The sequence below is a fragment of the Nerophis ophidion genome, linkage group LG06 (genome assembly GCF_033978795.1).
Source record: "Nerophis ophidion isolate RoL-2023_Sa linkage group LG06, RoL_Noph_v1.0, whole genome shotgun sequence".
NCBI lineage: Eukaryota > Metazoa > Chordata > Actinopteri > Syngnathiformes > Syngnathidae > Nerophis > Nerophis ophidion.
In genome coordinates this window covers 12,195,781-12,215,397 of record NC_084616.1, presented here as the reverse complement: position 1 = coordinate 12,215,397, position 19,617 = coordinate 12,195,781, and the positions used below count along the sequence as shown (strand labels likewise).

The following is a 19,617-nucleotide window of genomic DNA, read 5'->3' as shown; positions in this document are numbered from 1 at the left end:
TTATTGCACATTCTGATTCACAGTCAACAGTATAAATATGGAGGTGACATTTGGTCATTTGGTGTCTTACAGATGTAGCGACCAACTGTAGTTACAGACAGTGTTTTTTCAAAGTATTCCTGAACCCACGTGGTGATATCCTTTACACCCTGATGTCGGTTTTTGATGCCGTACCGACTTAGGGATGGAAGGTCACGGGCAGTGCAGTGCAATGCAGTGATTTCTCCAGATTTTCTGAAACTTTTTAGTATATGGCGAAATCACTAAATTCCTTGCAATAGCTGGTTGAGAAATGTTCCTAAACTGTTCGACTATTTGCTCACGCATTTGTTCACAAAGTGATGGCCCACGTCCCGTCCTTGTTTGTGAATGACTGAGCATTTCATGGAAGCTGCTTTTATACCCAATCAATCAATCAATCAATCAATGTTTACTTATATAGCCCTAAATCACTAGTGTCTCAAAGGGCTGCACAAACCACTACGACATCCTCGGTAGGCCCACATAAGGGCAAGGAAAACTCACACCCAGTGGGACATCGGTGACAATAATGACCCAGTGGGACGTCGGTGACAATGATGACTATGAGAACCTTGGAGAGGAGGAAAGCAATGGATGTCGAGCGGGTCTAACATGATACTGTGAAAGTTCAATCTATAATGGATCCAACACAGTCGCGAGAGTCCAGTCCAAAGCGGATCCAACACAGCAGCGAGAGACCCGTTCACAGCGGAGCCAGCAGGAAACCATCCCAAGCGGAGGCGGATCAGCAGCGCAGAGATGTCCCCAGCCGGTACACAGGCAAGCAGTACATGGCCACCGGATCGGACCGGACCCCTTCCACAAGGGAGAGTAGCCTGTTCACCTGTGGGATGTTCCAAAAAAGTGTTTGAAGAGCATTCCTCAACTTTCTCCGTCTTTTTTGCCACTTCTGCCAGCTTTTTTGAAACACGTTGCATGCATCCTTTTCTAAATGAGCTCATATTTGCAGAAAAATAACAAAGTTTACCAGTTTGAACTTTAAGTATCTTGTCTTTGGAGTCCATTCAATTGAATATAAGTAAAATATTTGCAAGTTATTGTATTCTGTTTTTATTTACCATTTACACAATGTGCCAACAAAAGGAATATGTTGTGATATGTGGTGGTTTATGATGCAAGCAGAGGGGAATACATCGCCCACATTCGCGTGCACGCCACAAGGGCCACAATCGCAACATTGTGCTCAAGCATTCCAAAGACTCACCATTAATGCTGCTCATTTTCAGCTCATTTGGGTCTAACTATCGTTTTTCTTCTGCAGTCTTTGTTTGAAAAAAAGAACAAAAAAAAACGTTAAGGAGCTTTTGTCCCCACACCGGAGTGGAGACGATTAAAGAAGGAAACGAGTCGATTGCATTGATGTATTGATGCAGTGAGGCTTCGTAAGTGGGACAATGAGACGCATGATGTCGTCACAATCCGCTCTCTGTCTCTTTTGATTAGTCCTGATCAAAAAAGGCAGATAGCAAAAAGCTGGAAACGCCTTTTTTTTTTCTGTTTTCATGTCAAAGCAGATATTTGAAGCCTCATGTCACTTTTGATTAAAAAGAACGGGAATCATTATTGATAACGAGTCACATTTTAGCTTGTGGGACGGTTTACTCGCTAGCATGCTACTTCCTGTTTCATCTAGAATGGTGTAAGACAACAAGCTAAAGATAAAAAAATATATATATATTTATATATATATATGTATGTGTGGGATAAAAATCACAAGACTACTTCATCTCTACAGAACTGTTTCATGAGGGGTTCCTTCAATTGTCAGGACGACCCCTCATTAAACAGTTCTGTAGAGATGAAGTAATCTTGTGATTTTTCCCACACATACATATATTGCGCTCTACCACGGTATCGAGCATTATTCTCTGGATAATCTCATTAAGACATATATATATATATATATATATATATATATAGTGAGGGACAGTGGGGAAAAAAACAAGTGAACTTTTGATTAAAAATAACAGGAATCATTATTGATGACGAGTCACGTTTTAGCGTGTCCGACAGTTTGCCAGCTAACATGCTACTTCCTGTTTCATGAAAATAGTGTCAGACAACGGAATCATGTTTAAAAAAAAATATATATATATAAATACATATACTGTGAGGTAGAGGGAGAATAAATACAAGTAAATTATCCAGCAAAAGTGGAGGGAAAAAATCCTAGCTTGCTAGCTAGCATGCTACTTCCTTTTTCATCTAGAATGGTGTAAGACAACGAGATTAATGTTTTTTTTTAAAAATACATATATATATATTGTGAGGGAGAGTGGGAATAAAAATAAGTGAACTTTTGATAAAAAAGAACAGGAATTATTATTGATGACGAGTCAAGTTTTAGCTTGTCCGACGGTTTACTAGCTAACATGCTACTTCCTGTTTCATGGAGGATGGTGTCAAACAACGGAATCGTGTTTTGAAAATATATATATAGGTACTGTGAGGTAGAGGGAGAATAAATACAGATGAATTATCTAACAAAAGTGGGGAAAAAAATTCCAGAGAGGTTGGTCTGACGGTTTGCTAGCTGACATGCTACTTCCTGTCCTGTTTCATGGAGAATAGTGTAAGGCAACAAGATAATGTTTAAAAAAAAAATTATATATATATATATATATATATATATATATATATATATTGTGAGGGAGACAATTGAACTTTTGATTCAAAAGAACAGGAATAATTATTGATGACGAGTCACGTTTTAGCTTGTGCGACGGTTTACTCGCTAGCATGCTTCTTCGTGTTTCATGGAGGATGGTGTCAAATAACGGAATCATGTTTGAAAAAAAAAAAAAAAAAATATATATATATATATATATATATATATATATATATATATATATATATATATATATTCATATTGTTAGGGAGAGAGGGAGTAAATACAAATGAATTATCCAACAAAAGTGGAGGAAAAAAATCCAGAGAGGTTAGTGTGACGGGTTGCTAGCTAGCATGCTACTTCCTGTTTCATCTAGAATGGTGTAAGACAACAAGATAATGTTTTTTAAAAAATACATATATATTGTGACGGAGAGTGGGAATAAAAACAAGTGAAATTTTGATGAAAAAGAACAGGAATAATTATTGATGACGAGTCACGTTTCAGCTTGTGCGACAGTTTGTTTGCTAATATGCTACTTCCTGTTTCATGTAGGATGGTGTCAGACAACGGATTCATGTTTTAAAAAATATATATAGATATATACTGTGAGGTAGAAGGAGAATAAATACAAGTGAATTATCCAACAAAAGTGGAGGAAAAAAATCCAGAGAGGTTTGTCTGTCGGGTTGCTAGCTAGCATGCTACTTCCTGTTTCATCTAGAATGGTGTAAGACAACAAGATAATGTTTAAAAAAAAAAAAAAAAAAATATATATATATATATATATATATATATATATATATATATATATATATATATATATATATTGTGAGGGAGAGTGGGAATAAAAACATTGAAATTTTGATTAAAAATAACAGGAATAATTATTGATGACGAGTCAAGTTTTAGCTTGTCCGACGGTTTACTAGCTAACATGCTACTTCTTGTTTCATGGAGTATGGTGTCAGACAACGGAATCATGTTTAAAATATGTGTATATATATATATATATATATATATCTATATCTATATATATATATATATATATATATATATATCCCATCCATCCATTTTCTACCGCTTATTCCCTTTCGGGGTCGCGGGGGGCGCTGGCGCCTATCTCAGCTACAATCGGGCGGAAGGCAGGGTACACCCTGGACAAGTCGCCACCTCATCACAGGGCCAACACAGATAGACAGACAACATTCACACTCACATTCACACACTAGGGCCAATTTAGTGTTGCCAATCAACCTATCCCCAGGTGCATGTCTTTGGAAGTGGGAGGAAGCCGGAGTACCCGATATATATATATATATATTAAACATGAGAATCAGATGAAGATTGGAACTTTGATTAGCCATTCAAAACTGTTTGTGTCAACTTCTGTGCATGTTATCAGATCAAAGTCACTGGGGCATGTAAACTTTTGATTGGGGTTATTTGGGTACTTTCTTTTGTCATTTTGATTTGAAAAGAGTAAACTCAGTTGTTTGCCAATAAATACCTTCACACAACCATTAAGCGTGAGGGGAAGAAAGGTTTTTGTGTCATTATTCATATTCTCTCAAGAAGGACCAAGAAATCATGAATTCTCCCGGGGTATGTAAACTTATGAGCACGACTGTAAAATGTATATCTTGTGGCTGTTTCAAGACGCACAATAAGGAGGCACTTGAAGAAAAATGGGCTGCATGGTCGAGTCGCCAGAAGAAAGGCATTTCCGAGCAAACGTCACAAAGTATCCCACTTACATTACGCCAAACAGCACAGAGACAAGCCTCAAAACTTCTGGAACAAAGTCATTTGGAGTGATGAGACCAAAATTGAACTCTCGACCATGCAGCCCATTTTTCAGGGCTCAGGTGAGGATTGGAACCTTGATTAGCCATTCAAACCTATTTTTTGTCAACTTTTGTGCATGTTAAAGTCACTGGGGTATGTCGACTTGTGATCGGGGTCATTTGGGTACTTTCTCTTGTCATTTTGATTTGAAAAGAGCTTCACGCAACCATTAAGCATGAGTGGAAGAAAGGTTTTTGTGTTATCATTCGGAGTCTCTCAAGAATGACCAAGAAATCATAAATTCTTTCGGGGTATGTAAACTTATGAGCACGACTGTGAAATGTACATATTGTGGCTGTTTGAAGATGCACAATAAGGAGGCACTTGAAGAAAAATGGGTCAAAAGATCTACATACCCCAGTGACTTTGATCTGATAACATGCACAAAAGTTGACACAAACAGATTTGAATGGCTAATCAAGGTTACAATCCTCACCTGCGACCTGAAAAATGGGCTGCATGGTCAAGTGGCCAAGAAGTTCAATTTTGGTCTCATCCCTCCAAATGACTTTGTTCCAGAAGTTTCGAGGCTTGTCTCTGTGCTGTTTGGCGTGATACTTTGTGACGTTTGCGCAGAAATGGCTATCTTCTGGCGACTCGACCATGCAGCCCATTTTTCAGGTCGCAGGTGAGGATTGTAACCTTGATTAGCCATTCAAATCTGTTTGTGTCAACTTTTGTGCATGTTATCAGATCAAAGTCACTGGGGTATGTAGACTTTTGATCAGGGTCGTTTGGGTACTTTCTTTTGTCATTTTGATTTGAAAAGAGCTTCATGCAACCATTAAGCACGAGTGAAAGAAAGGTTTTTGTGTTATCATTCATAGACCCTCAAGAATGACCAAGAAATCATACATTCTCCAAAGGTATGTGAACTTATGAGCACGACTGTAAAATGTATATATTGTGGCTGTTTCAAGATGCACAATAATGAGGCACTTGAAGAAAAATGGGCTGCATGGTCGAGTCGCCAGAAGAAAGCCATTTCTGCGCAAACGTCACAAAGTATCCCGCTTACATCACGCCAAACAGCACAGAGACAAGCCTCAAAACTTCTGGAACAAAGTCATTTGGAGTGATGAGACCAAAATTGAACTTATTGGCCACTTGACCATGCAGCCCATTTTTCTTCAAGTGCCTCCTTATTGTGCATCTTGAAACAGCCACAATATATACATTTTACAGTCGTGCCCATAAGTTCACATACCCCGGGAGAATTCATGATTTCTTGGTCATTCTTGAGAGAATATGAATGATGACACAAAAACCATAAAATGTATATATTGTTAACTGTTACAATTGGCCCTCAGAGGGCAGCCATAATTTTTGACGTGGCCCCCGGTGAGAAGGAGTTTGACATCCCTGGATTAGCGCCCCATAGGCCTCGCCCCAAAACTTCACGTCAGTCGGCGATGTCGTTTATTACCTGACCCTCACCAACTCGTTCTAGAACTGGACAGTAGTCATAATACAGAAGTATCAGGTAAACATCCTCAGTCCACATCATATCGGCCCCGTCAGTGGCTCCGTGACGACGAAGAGGAAGGGGCCTCACTCACTACACACACAAAGGGATTATCTTGAGCTAATCAAGTGCTTTTTCACCTGGGAGGAAATCCTATTGATCAGGTAGAAACAGTCCCGCCCACCTGCGAGTGCACAAATAGCGGCTTCCCTGCACTCGTCTTCAGCACAGTTGGGCCGGAGCATCGAGCGCACCCTCTTTTGTCAGGGTGAAGACACACCTTGAGGAGGATCTCTACGTACCTTTCCATCGGTTCCAGAACGTCTTTCGGTGTCGAGTATGGGGAACGACCACTCTAAGAAGAAGGAGACAAGCAAGGTAACGCAGATGCCATATATATGGTTGTTTTTTTTTCCAGTGACTTTTGAAGTATTTCTCTGAAATTTTTTTCCACTTTCGGAAGGAGCAAACTCATCCTCGTGGTGAAAACGGAGGAGTCCACGGCCTGGCGGTGAACACCACGTCCAGTGGAGTGGACATTGGTGGTGAGTTTTTAATGAAGTTGAAGGAAGAACGTCGTTCTATCCGAAATGTTGATTTAAAAGTGTGTTCCGGAGTCAAAGTATGCAGTTTTTTTTTTTTTACAAGTGTAAAAATAAGTGTTTCTCATTGTCATCCCATTGGGTTGAGATTTTTTTCGGCCTGATGTGGGATCCGAGCCTTTAAGACGCTTGGGATTTAGGGCTATACAAGGAAACTTTGATTGATTGATTGATTGATTGATTTCCATTGGGTCCTTCAAAACATGCCATACAAGGCGTAGAAGCCTTGTCATAGCAATACAAGTGTAAAAGTAAGCGAAATATTGTCCACATTTTGTTGATAAAGTCATCCTCCCACGTCCGTGGTGGACTGCTCCTTCGGACTCGCTAATACTCTGCAAACACGACCAATGTCAACCAATAGGCGTAGTCTCCGAAAAGGTGCTGTTTAATCTGTCACGGTGCAGCGAGCGGGGGGGGTGGGGGGTTTTGGAGGTGTTGACACACAGGCCATTAAACTCATCACATGACCATGCCCGTGTTTACTTTACGGAAAAGTGCTGTCCTTTTTTTAAAGTACCGTCCATAAAATGAATCCTCATTCCAACTTGAACCATCTGATACTGAAAAATACAATTGAATAAACTCAATGCGTAATAATAAGTTCAAATTCATCATGAACAGTAACTCAAAAGCAGTATATATAAAACACTTTAACCTACAAAACAAAAATGAATAAAAAAAATTGTACTGAATTTTTAAATTATATTTAAGTCAGGATTAATTGTTTGTTATGGACAATCCGTGACGAGCACAAAAGTCCAATAACAAAACACCACTCGGGTTTGGATCCGGGCGACCATTCTTCCCAATCACGCCTCTCCAGGTTTCACTGTCGTTGCCAACATGAGCGTTGAAGTCCCCCAGTAGGACAAGGGAATCACCCGGGGGAGCACTTTCCAGTACTCCCTCGAGTGTACCCAAAAAGGGTGGGTATTCTGAACTGCTGTTTGGTGCGTAAGCACAAACAACAGTCAGGACCCGTCCCCCCACCCGAAGGCGAAGGGAAGCTACCCTCTCGTCCACTGGGTTGAACTCAAACGTGCAGGCTTTGAGCCGGGGGGCAACGAGAATTGCCACCCCAGCCCGTCGCCTCTCACTGCCGGCAACGCCAGAGTGGAAGAGGGTCCAGTCCCTCTCGAGAGAACTGGTTCCAGAGCCCTTGCTGTGCGTCGAGGTGAGTCCGACTATATCCAGCCGGAACTTCTCTACCTCGCGGACTAGCTCAGGCTCCTTCCCCCACAGTGAGGTGACGTTCCACGTCCCAAGAGCTAGCTTCTGTAGCCGAAGATCGGACCGCCAAGTGCCCTGCCTTCGGCTGTCGCCCAGCTCACAATGCACCCGACCTCTATGGCCCCTGCTATGAGTGGTGAGCCCATTGGAGGGATGCCCCACGTTGCCTCTCCGGGCTGTGCCCGGCCGGGCCCCATGGGAACAGGCCCGGCCACCTGCGCTCGCTGTGTGATCAGTGTCAGAGCTTGGTCCGCATTGCTGGCAGTAAGTCGGACACGTTTCCAGTGAGGGTTGGACTCCGCCAAGGCTGTCCTTTGTCACCGATTCTGTTCATAACTTTTATGGACAGAATTTCTAGGCGCAGCCAAGGCGTTGAGGGGATCCGGTTTGGTGGCCACGGGATTAGGTCTCTGCTTTTTGCAGATGATGTGGTCCTGATGGCTTCATCTGGCCGGGATCTTCAGCTCTCACTGGATCGGTTCGCAGCCGAGTGTGAAGCGACCGGAATGAGAATCAGCACCTCCAAGTCCGAGTCCATGGTTCTCGCCCGGAAAAGGGTGGAGTGCCATCTCCGGGTTTGGGAGGAGACCCTGCCCCAAGTGGAGGAGTTCAAGTACCTAGGAGTCTTGTTCACGAGTGGGGGAAGAGTGGATCGTGAGATCGACAGGCGGATCGGTGCGGCGTCTTCAGTAATGCGGAAGTTGTATCGATCCGTTGTGGTGAAGAAGGAGCTGAGCCGGAAGGCAAAGCTCTCAATTTACCGGTCGATCTACGTTCCCATCCTCACCTATGCTCATGAGTTTTGGGTCATGACCGAAAGGATAAGATCACGGGTACAAGCGGCCGAAATGAGTTTCCTCCGCCGGGTGGCGGGTCTCTCCCTTAGAGATAGGGTGAGAAGCTCTGCCATCCGGGGGGAGCTCAACATAAATCCGCTGCTCCTCCACATCGAGAGGAGCCAGATGAGGTGGTTCGGGCATCTGGTCAGGATGCCACCCGAACGCCTCCCTAGGGATGTGTTTAGGGCACGTCCAACCGGTAGGAGGCCACGGGGAAGACCCGGGACACGTTGGGAAGACTATGTCTCCCGGCTGGCCTGGGAACGCCTCGGGATCCCCCGGGAAGAACTAGACGAAGTGGCTGGAGATAGGGAAGTCTGGGCTTCCCTGCTTAGGCTGCTGCCCCCGCGACCCGACCTCGGATAAGCGGAAGATGATGGATGGATGGATGGATTAATTGTGTAATGTTGCATTTTGTGGCTTTTAATGCCTCACAATCAAACACTTTTATGTTAAAATACTGAACTTTTATGTTAAAATACTTCCATCCATCTATCCATCTTCTTCCACTTATCCGATGTTGAGTCGTGGGGGCAGCAGCCTAAGCAGGGAAACCCAGACTTCCCTCTCCCCAGCCACTCTTCCCGGGGGATCCCGAGGCGTTCCCAATGTGTCCTGGGTCTTCCCAATGGCCTCCTACCGGTCGGACGTGCCCTAAACAGGGTGGCATCCTGACCAGATGCCCGAACCACCTCATCTGGCTTCCCTCGATGCTTTACTTTGAGTTCCTCCCGGATGACAGAGCTTCTCACCCTATCTCTAAGAGAGAGCCCCGCCACCCAGCGGAGAGAACTCATTTCGGCCGCTTGTACCCGTGATCTTGTCCTTTCGGTCATAACCCAAAGCTCATGACCATAGGTGAGGATGGGAACGCAGATCGACCGGTAAATTGAGAGCGTTGCCTTCCGGCTCAGCTCCTTCTTCACCACAACGGATGGATACGGCGTCCGCACTACTGAAGACGCCGCACCGATCTGCCGGTTGATCTCACCATCCACTCTTCCCTCACTCTTGAATCAATCAATCCAATCCACTTTATTTATATAGCACATTTAAACAACAATAATGTTTCCAAAGTGCTGCACAGACATGTTAAAAACAACTGTAAAAAAAAATAATAAAATAAAAAAAAATAGAAAAAAAATATATATATATATACATATTATGCTCCACCAATGACTGAATAAAAACAAAAAATAAATAAATATAAAACCAATAAAAACAATATAAAAACAATTATGATTAAAAACTATTTTAAAGGGTAAAATCAATTAAAACAGTAAAGTAGAAATCAAAGTGTATAAAAAACACAGAGGACAACAGAGAACAGAAGACCACACAACTCACGTAGTGTTAAAAGTCAAAGAATAAAAGTGGGTCTTAAGACGAGACTTAAAACACTCCACTGTGGAAGCAGTTTGAACATGGAGCGGCAGAGTGTTCCAGAGCTTAGGGCCGACCACAGAGAAGGCCCTGTCTACCCTGGTCTTAAGTCTGGTCTTGGGCACCACGAGCTGGAACTGGCTCTCGGACCTCAGAACAAGACTCCGAGGTACTTGAACTCCTCCACTTGGGGCAGGGTCTCCTCCCAAACCCGGAGATGGCACTCCACCCTTTTCCGGACGAGAACCATAGAATTGGACTTGGAGGTACTGATTCTCATTCCAGTCGCTTCACGCTCGGCTGCGAACCAATCCAGTGAGAGCTGAAGATCCTGGCCAGATGAAGCCATCAGGACCACATCATCTGCAAAAAGTGGAGACCTAATCCCGCAGCCACCACAACACCAGGGGGAGCTCCACAAACCACGTTAAACCCAGATTTCGATCTAACAAAGGTCTTAACTCATTCTCTTTCTATGCCACATCAATGTGGAATGCACTCCCAACAGGTATAAAAGTAAGTGCATCTCTATATTCCTTCAAAACCGCTCTAAAACAATACCTCCAGGCAACTTCAACACTTTACTAATACCCTCCTCCATTCACATCCCATCTCCCCGGATTATAAACAACTCAAATGTACTTGGAATGAATTATATATTTATCAATCTTTTCTCTAGTGACTCAAAGCACTTTACATAGTGACACCCAATATCTAAGTTACATTTAAACCAGTGTGGGTGGCACTGGGAGCGGGGGGGTAAAGTGTCTTGCCCAAGGACACAACAGCAGTGACTAGGATGGCGTAAGCAGGAATCGAACCTGCAACCCTCAGGTTGCTGGCACGGCCACTCTACCAACCGAGCTATACTTCTAATGTATATACTTGTTCTTATGCTATCTGAACTCACTATGTTCTCTGCTGGCTGTACATATCCTACTAAGTCACACCTACACTGTTTCAATGTCCACATTTCTCTGTTGATGCAATTGTTGATGACTGAAGTTCTGATATCAACCAAAGCTCCCCACCCACCCCCCGGATTGTAAATAATGTAAATAATTCAATGTACATACTATGATGATTAACTTGTGTGATGACTGTATTATGTTGATAGTATATATTTGTACCATGAATTGATTAACGTGGACCCCGACTTAAACAAGTTGAAAAACTTATTGGGGTGTTACCATTTAGTGGTCAATTGTACGGAATATGTACTGTACTGTGCAATCTACTAATAAAACTATCAATCAATCAATCAAAAAAACCAAACCGGATCCCCTCAACGCCCTGACTGAGTCTAGAAATTCTGTCCATAAAAGTTATGAACAGAGTCGGTGACAAAGGGCAGCCTTGGCGGAGTCCAACCCTCACTGGAAACGAGTCCGACTTACCGCCGGCAATGTGATTTTTAACTTATGTTTTATTATTGTTAAAATAGTTTAATACATCAAACTTCACCATATTAATAAAGCTAAAGTGTTCTGTTACAAAATCATGCTGATTGGCAAAGATGTTAGATGATATAACACAGGATAGTTCTACCTCAATTCTGGAAGTTCATTGTGTTGCTCGAGGTAATATTATTTATATCCTACAGTAAGTGTGGAATGATCTATGGCTCCCTGGATGATATTCGATTAGAATCAGAACTGGCCCGCAGGCCACAGCTGCCTGCCGCTGTTTTGCATATACTCCATCAGTGTTGGCGCTATGAATTTTAGTTTTAAAGCCATGATTTTAATAGTCCGACCCGCACGTGCAGAGATTTTCCTCCATGCAGCCCCTGCCCTAAAATGAGTTTGACACCCCTGATACATGGTCCTAATATGATCATAATTTCAGCCTTAGGACCACCAATTTATGACCTCGGTTGATGTCGACTCCGAGTAACGGCCATGGTTACGCCATTACGCACAGAGGTGGGTAGTAACGCGCGACATTTACTCCGTTACATCTACTTGAGTAACTTTTGGGATGAATTGTACTTCAAATAGTAGTTTTAATGCAACATACTTTTACTTTTACTTGAGTATATTTATAGAGAAGAAACGCTACTTTTACTCCACTCCATTTATCTACATTCAGCTCGCTACGCGCTACTGATTTTTATCACCCTTTCAACGCACGCTTTGTTTGTTTTGTTTTGTCAGACAGACCTTCAAAGTAGGAACTATCACATGCCTGCGTTTCACCAATCAAATGCAGTCACTGGTGACGTTTGACTCCGTTTCACCAATCAAACAGAGCCAGGTGGTCACATGATTAACTGCACACTTTTTTTAAATTTGTTTTTTATAAACCTTTATTTATAAATTTCAACATTTACAAACAGTTGAAAATAATAATCAAAGTAAGTACAAAAACAGTACAAAACAGTATAAAAACTGTACAAAACAGCGCCAGGGGGTTGTAAATTCAAAGTAACTAAAATAGAATGCAATATATATATATATATATATATATATATGTATATATATATATATATATATATATATATATATATATATATATATATATATAAAATAAACAAAGTGCAAAGCCATAGGCTCACTCAATCTCAGTAAATAACTTACATTTGGAACACGGCATCCTCGTTTTCACAGCTTTTTGGTTGTTAGAGGTAGAGTGTTTTAATGTAGAGTTCTAAATGTATTTTAAAGGCACAAAAAACAGTTCGGGTATTGAGAAACTTACATTTATGAATACAAAACTTAGCCAATAGTATAATGAGGTTGCAAAGGTAAAATTCATTTTCAAATTTTTTTTTCAATACAGTGTAAAACCAAATATATATTATTTAATATATATTATTGTTTTAGTTACTTAAGAGATATTCTTGGCTCTGAATTGGTTCATTGCTACTTTTATGTTTTTGTGCATTACTTGTTGCCGTCATCATTAAACAAACAGGTTACTCATCAGTTACTCAGTACTTGAGTAGTTTTTTCACAACATACTTTTTACTTTTACTCAAGTAAATATTTGGGTGACTACTCCTTACTTTTACTTGAGTAATAAATCTCGAAAGTAACAGTACTCTTACTTGAGTACAATTTCTGGCTACTATACCCACCTCTGGACCTCGGTATATGTCAACTCGGAGTTACGGCCAAGGTTACGCCATTACGCAGTAAAAGCCGTAAGAGGGTGGAATATAATGTTTAAAAATTTATTGGAAAGTTTGCGCCCTTAAGGCATCTGGGTAAATGTTACAAACAGCTCCTTTATTGATGCCGACACTATCTTCAATGTGTAAAAAAACTAGTATGTAAAGACTTAATGGCATCTACAGTTTACAAAAAAGACCTACTTCAGATTTGTCAAAGACTCCAAATTCCATAAAAATAAAGGATATCATGGTCAATGTACAAATGTATTATTGATGATTAAATTGTCTTAGATCAAAACCCCATGGTTGAACTGTGTTTCGGACATTTTACTGACTGTTCTTTTTTGTAGTTGACAGTGAGACTCCAACCCAACCAAACGGCAAACCTGCGGCAATAGATCCTGCTGCGGAACCCCCGCAGGAGCCAAGCTCTGCGGTGATAGCATCGGCCGATGAACCTGTCGAAGTTGCTCCTGAACGACCGAGGGAAGAGGATGAGCAACTCCGGGACAAAAAAGTGCATCTTTTCGACAAACTATTCAAAAAGAAAGCAGACCTGGAAGCAACGGTCGATGAAGAAGAAGAAACAAAGAACGATGAGACTGATCTAAGTCTTTCTGACGCCATTACACAGCTGGTGAGTGTTTTTTTTTTAACTTTTATACAATGCAACATTCATAAACGTTGCGTTATGTTTGGGATTCAGACGTCGGGTTAGTCTTTGTTGAAAGGTCAGGTTTCCCGGAAGAAACAAATAATCACTGACTAGTTCCATAGTGGGGGAAAATGCGACCAATCAAACCTAATAATCAGTCCATTAGCACATTGTGGTCTTAACTTAGAGACTAACACAAAGACTAAATGTCACCTGATGTGACTTTTCATCAACAACAACATGCTAAGTTGTAAAGTACATTAATGAACCTGGTAAAATTGAGCCTAACATAAGAGGTTACTGACTAAAGTAATGTTGGTTTGAATGTCTATAGAAGTAATTTTAAAATTAGAAGTTAGTCTGGTGTCTTTCTTACATGTAATTTACAGGCATAGCCCTGCATAGCTATGTTGGAGTCCTGGGTGACCTTACCGAGAGACTGGAGGCAAAAGAGAGGACGTGGATGGGGTTTGGGAAGTAGTGTGTGTGTGTGTGTGTGTGTGTGTGTGTGCCTGGGAGAAGGAAAATAATTGCTCTAAAAGTTGCAATTGCCTGAAATTATCCTGTATTCGACCAAGGGAAAATAAAGTTTATGTCCTGATAGGCAAAGTTGTGTCGTATCTTCCACGAATCAAGTCTGTGGACTTGCTGAGTTGGTTACCGACTCACCAATCCAACAAAAGCGGTGATTTCTTCCCAAACTACTTTTCAGGTCGGAAGACACTGCGATGCAAAAAAATATAACAATGGGGGCTCGTCCGGGATTAGTGGTATCTTATCTTGCTAGGTGAGTCGGTAACTAACTCAGGGAGTTCACGGACTTGATTAATGAAAGAGTTGATAAAACTTTGCATAGCCTTAATTTTTGTTTGGTCGAATACACAGCAATTTCTGGCACTTGCAAATTTTACAGCAAATACTTGCTACACACACACGAATTCTCCAATACCACACCCTTCTCTGTTTTTCCTACCGCCTTTGGGTCAGGTCAGAGTTCACCCAGGACCCCAACAGAGCTTTCTATGCTAAAATCCATTGTGGCATGTTCCTTCACATGTTTGTTTGTCCCACAACCAAACACCCAAGCATGAATCTAAATGTCAATCTTGGTTTTCATGATAAAGGAATCCAATTTGAGCGGAGAAAAAGCTGATGCCATATTTGAGCCGATAGAGGAGTCGGACTGTCCGCATCACAAAGCAGAATCATCGACTCAAACGGACGGAATAAACGGAGCGGATGATTGGAGGCCAACGGGAAATGAAGGGAAACCAACATTGACTACTAACTTGGTAGATGCGACAGACCCAAGCAAAGAACCGAGTGACTATGATATCATCATCGCAGAGGAGGCGGTTGAAGAGGGCATTCAGGAGAAACTGTTGGACAACCAGGCGCAAGGGCTCCTGATCAAAAAAATCCCAGTGGAGAACATTTCTAATGAGAACATTGAGTTCAGAGCCAAGAAGCAGGTGGTGATGGATGATGTTGAAGCCCAGAATCCTGAGAAAACTGATCCAAAAGTTACAACCGAATGTATTCTTTCAAAATCCATCGCAGACATAGCTGAGGAGGTCAAAGTGGAAGGTTTTCAAGATGGAGAATCATCAGATGATACGCAGCTGACTGAGATGGAGCATGATGTTGTCCTGCGTGACATCAGGGACGGATGTGACATCACAGTGATGGAAACTATCTCAGAAGAGGAGGAACATGGAATCCTGGAGCCAGCAGAGCCAACAGTCAATGAGGAGGCTATCGTAATTGCTCAAAGCGATATCGTGCTTGAAGAACCTTTGGAAATATGCGATACTTTTGAAGAAGAGCTGTCCACAATTGATGAAGTTCCTGAGGATCATTTTGATGAAATAGTGTCTGAAATTAATAGCTCAGATGACTGTCCTGTCGGTGGAAAGAGAACTACAGAGGAGATACAAGTGGAAAAAATTGGTGCCTTTCCTCCGAACCCTGAATGTCCAAACTGCAGCACTCATAGTCACCTGGAAGTTATGCACTCTGTTCAAGAATCGTCTACTGAATGTGGAGTCATCAAAGCGCCTGTTGAAGCTCTGGTAGATGTTCCATGTTCTGAATCACTTCACAGATACCCTACAATCCCTGCCGAGGAGACCATCGTCCCTGCAAAACTTGAGGAATATAAACAAAAGGAAGTCCTAGGAAGTGTTGATGAAGATACACCAAACCAAGAATTCTCTGCAGAACGTGAATTAACAGAAATATCAGAAGGTATTGCGAAAGAACCTGAATCATGTAAGGCTCCGATTTCTGGAGAAAACGCTGCAACATCCGAAAAACCCGAAGAGGAAAAGGTGAGGCCCAGTGATGATAAAGTTGTGGATCCAAAAAAGACTATTGTTGAAAGTCTCTCTGAGAATATTGCACTTTGTGAAAGCATGACTAAAGAGTATTGTGGAGTGCGAGCAGAACCACCAACAGAAGAGGATCTGGGTTCCGAAAGCTTCGTCCAGGACAATCCGGCGGAAGCGAACATTAACCAAAGTGAAGAGGCTCGATTTTTGGGCTATCCTCTTGCTCCGCAATCCACAGTCCTCAAGACAAATACAGTTTTAGAAGAACCAACCAAATGTGATAATTGTTTAGCTGCTTCAGAGTGCCTCAGGATTGTCATTGAGGGAGTGTTGGGAAAAAACACAACAGACAACACTGCAGAGGCTGAATCGAGTGAGATTGGGCCTACTGAAGTTTTCTCAGACCAAAGTAAAGACCATCAGGAGCCAATGGAAGCTTTACTGGTGAGGTTGCAATCTTCATGTACATCAGTTATTGAAGAATCATCCTACAAACTTGACAATTTTGAGATATCGTCACTGGGTTGCAAGATTACTGTTGTCATCCAAGTGTCTCCATCAGAATGACAACGGTGTTCATCCCTATATAAAGTTTTCAAACAGTATGTCAATGTGGATTGAAGCATCTTTTAGAACGCTGCTGTTTGTAAATAACATCAATCCAATCCACTTTATTTATATAGCACATTTAAACAACAAGAAGGTTTCCAAAGTGCTGCACAGTCTTGTTAAAAACAATATTAAAAAAAACAATATTATGCTCCACCAATGACTGAATAAAAACAAAAAAATAATAAATATAAAACCAATATAAAAAACAATATAAAAATATATATGATTAAAAACAATTTTAACTTGGTAAGTACCGATGCTTTACAAATAATCGTCCTGGTCATGTACATGTGCGATACGACGAATTCTGATGTTTTACCATGTAATAAAAACAGTTTTTGCAAGTTTCCGTCCCTGAATTTTTATTACCTCATCAAGTGTCACAATTGGGTATGAATGTACAAAAATACTACTACTAATATTAATACTACATTTTATTTGGTATAGCGCTTTTCAGTGTACTCAAAGACGCTTTACAGGATAGAAAATTAAAATATAAAACAGTTCAAAGTAATATAAGCCCAGAATACTGAGAGTACTGATCAGCGGTACCGAACGAATCAGCATCTCTAAGTCCGAGTCCATGGTTCACACCTGGAAAAGGGTGGAGTGCCATCTCCGGTTGGGGAGGAGACCCTTTCTCAAGTGGAGGAGTTCAAGTACCTAGGAGTCTTGTTCACGAGTGAGGGAAGACTGGATCGTGAGATCGATGGGCGGATCGGTGCGGCGTCTTCAGTAATGCGGACGCTGTAGCGATCTGTTGTGGTGTAGAAAGAGCTGAGCCGGAAGGCAAAGGTTTCAATTTATTGGTCGATCTACGTTCCCATCTTCACTTATGGTCATGAGCTTTGGGTTATGACCGAAAGGACAAGATTACGGGTACAAGCGGCCGAAATGAGTTTCCTCCGCAGGGTGGCGGGGCTCTCCCTTAGAGATAGGGTGAGAAGCTCAAAGTAAAGCCGCTGCTCCTCCATATCGAGTGGAGCCAGATTAGGTGGTTCGGGCATCTGGTCAGGATGCCACCCGAACGCCTCCCTAGGGAGGTGTTTAGGGCACGTCTGACCGGTAGGAGGCTACGGGGAAGACCGGTGCGGCGTCTTCAGTAATGCGGACGCTGTATTGATCCGTTGTGGTGAACAAGGAGCTGAGCCGGAAGGCAAAGCTCTCAGATTACCGGTCAACCTACGTTCCCATCCTCACCTATGGTCAGGAGCTTTGGGTTATGATTGAAAGGACACGATCACGGGTACAAGCGGCCGAAATGAGTTTACTCTGCCGGGTAGCGGGGCTCTCCCTTAGAGATAGGTTGAGAAGCTCTGTCATCCGGGGGAGCTCAAAGTAAAGCCGCTGCTTCTCCACATGGAGAGGAGCCAGATGAGGTGGTTCGGGCATCTGGTCAGGATGCCACCCGAACGCCTCCCTAGGGAGGTGTTTAGGGCACTGAAGAGGTGTGTTTTGAGAAGGCTTTTGAAAGTAGGAAGGTCTGAGCAGTCACCGATGGGTTCGGGAAGAAAGTTCCAGAGGGTGGGAGCAGCAATGGAGAATGCTCTATCACCCCAGGTCCGGAGCTTGGTTCTGAGTGGTGGGGAGAGGAGGTTGGCATCAGAAGAGCGGAGGCTGCGTAAGGGGGTATGGCGGTGAAGCAGGTTGGTGAGGTACCAGGGGTCTGGTTGTGGAGGGCTTTGTGGGTGAGGAGGAGGATTTTAAAGTGGATCAGGTGAGGAACAGGGGAGCCAGTGGAGTTTCTGAAGCACTGGGGTGATGTGCTCACGGGATCGGGTGTGGGTGAGCAGGCGGTCGGCAGAGTTTTGAATGTATTGCAATTTATTAAGAATTTTGCAAGATGAGCCGTATCCTTCGTTGTAACACTTATATAAGACTTTTAAAGTAATTTTGATAGTAGGCTATAATAGCTAATATAGACACTTACGTCATGTGTTGCCTTCATTATAACACTTATATAAGACTTAAAATTTTTTGCGGCTCCCGACAGATTATTTTTTTGTATTTTTGGTCCAACATGGCTCTTTCAACGTTTTGGGATGCCAACCCCTGTCTTAAATGTTGACAAAAACAGGGACGGCGTGGCGCAGTGGGGAGAGTGACCGTGCGCAACCCGAGCGTCCCTGGTTCAATTCCCACCTAGTACCAACCTCGTCACGTCCGTTGTGTCCTGAGCAAGACACTTCACCCTTGCTCCTGATGGGTGCTGGTTGGCGCCTTGCATGGCAGCTCCCTCCATCAGTGTGTGAATGTGTGTGTGAATGGGTAAATGTGGAAGTAGTGTCAAAGCGCTTTGAGTACCTTGAAGGTAGAAAAGCGCTATACAAGTACAACCCATTTATCATTTATTTATCACTTTTGGTCATAAAAGACCATAACATATTTAAAACTGGAGTTGTCCGTAGAAGACTGCGATTTGGACAAAAATAAGTAGGGCTACTTCTGCATCATACGACTTTGATTGATAGATTGATTGATTGAGAAGTTTATTGACATCTTAAAAATTTGAATCCTTGTTATGCTTCCAAAAGGCAAATGGATGGCACAAAAAGCCAAAAGGCTTGTTTCCATTGTGGTCCATTAAATATTCATCACATTTGATACATTCAATGATAAAAGATATAACCTGTAACATGTATGTCAAAAAGCACGTTAAATTTTTTTTTATAAATGATGTACATATACGCAGTATACATATCAGGGGATTTGAAAAACAATATATACAAAAAATGGGGGCCGGGGATGTATACACTATTATATACACTATGTACATGACACTATGTACATGTTGACTCCAAGAGTGTGCAAAACAGAATGAAAAAATCTATATACACTATAACCACATATAAATATATATATACACTAAAACCACACACACA

The 19,617-nt window shown here is 42.1% G+C and overlaps 1 protein-coding gene across 11 annotated transcripts in view; it reads left to right on the top strand.

The window, feature by feature from the left end:
* The first annotated feature begins 6,180 nt into the window (after positions 1-6,180).
* Positions 6,181-19,617, top strand: part of bcas1 (brain enriched myelin associated protein 1) — a 41,460-nt gene continuing 28,023 nt past the window's right edge. For all 11 annotated transcript variants that reach the window (XM_061902671.1, XM_061902670.1, XM_061902669.1 and 8 more), the window contains exons 1-3: positions 6,181-6,344; positions 6,430-6,511; positions 13,489-13,775. In XM_061902671.1, coding sequence (XP_061758655.1) covers positions 6,306-6,344; positions 6,430-6,511; positions 13,489-13,775 — 408 coding nt within the window. In that variant the 5' untranslated portion in view covers positions 6,181-6,305. The remainder of the gene's footprint in view (positions 6,345-6,429; positions 6,512-13,488; positions 13,776-19,617) is intronic.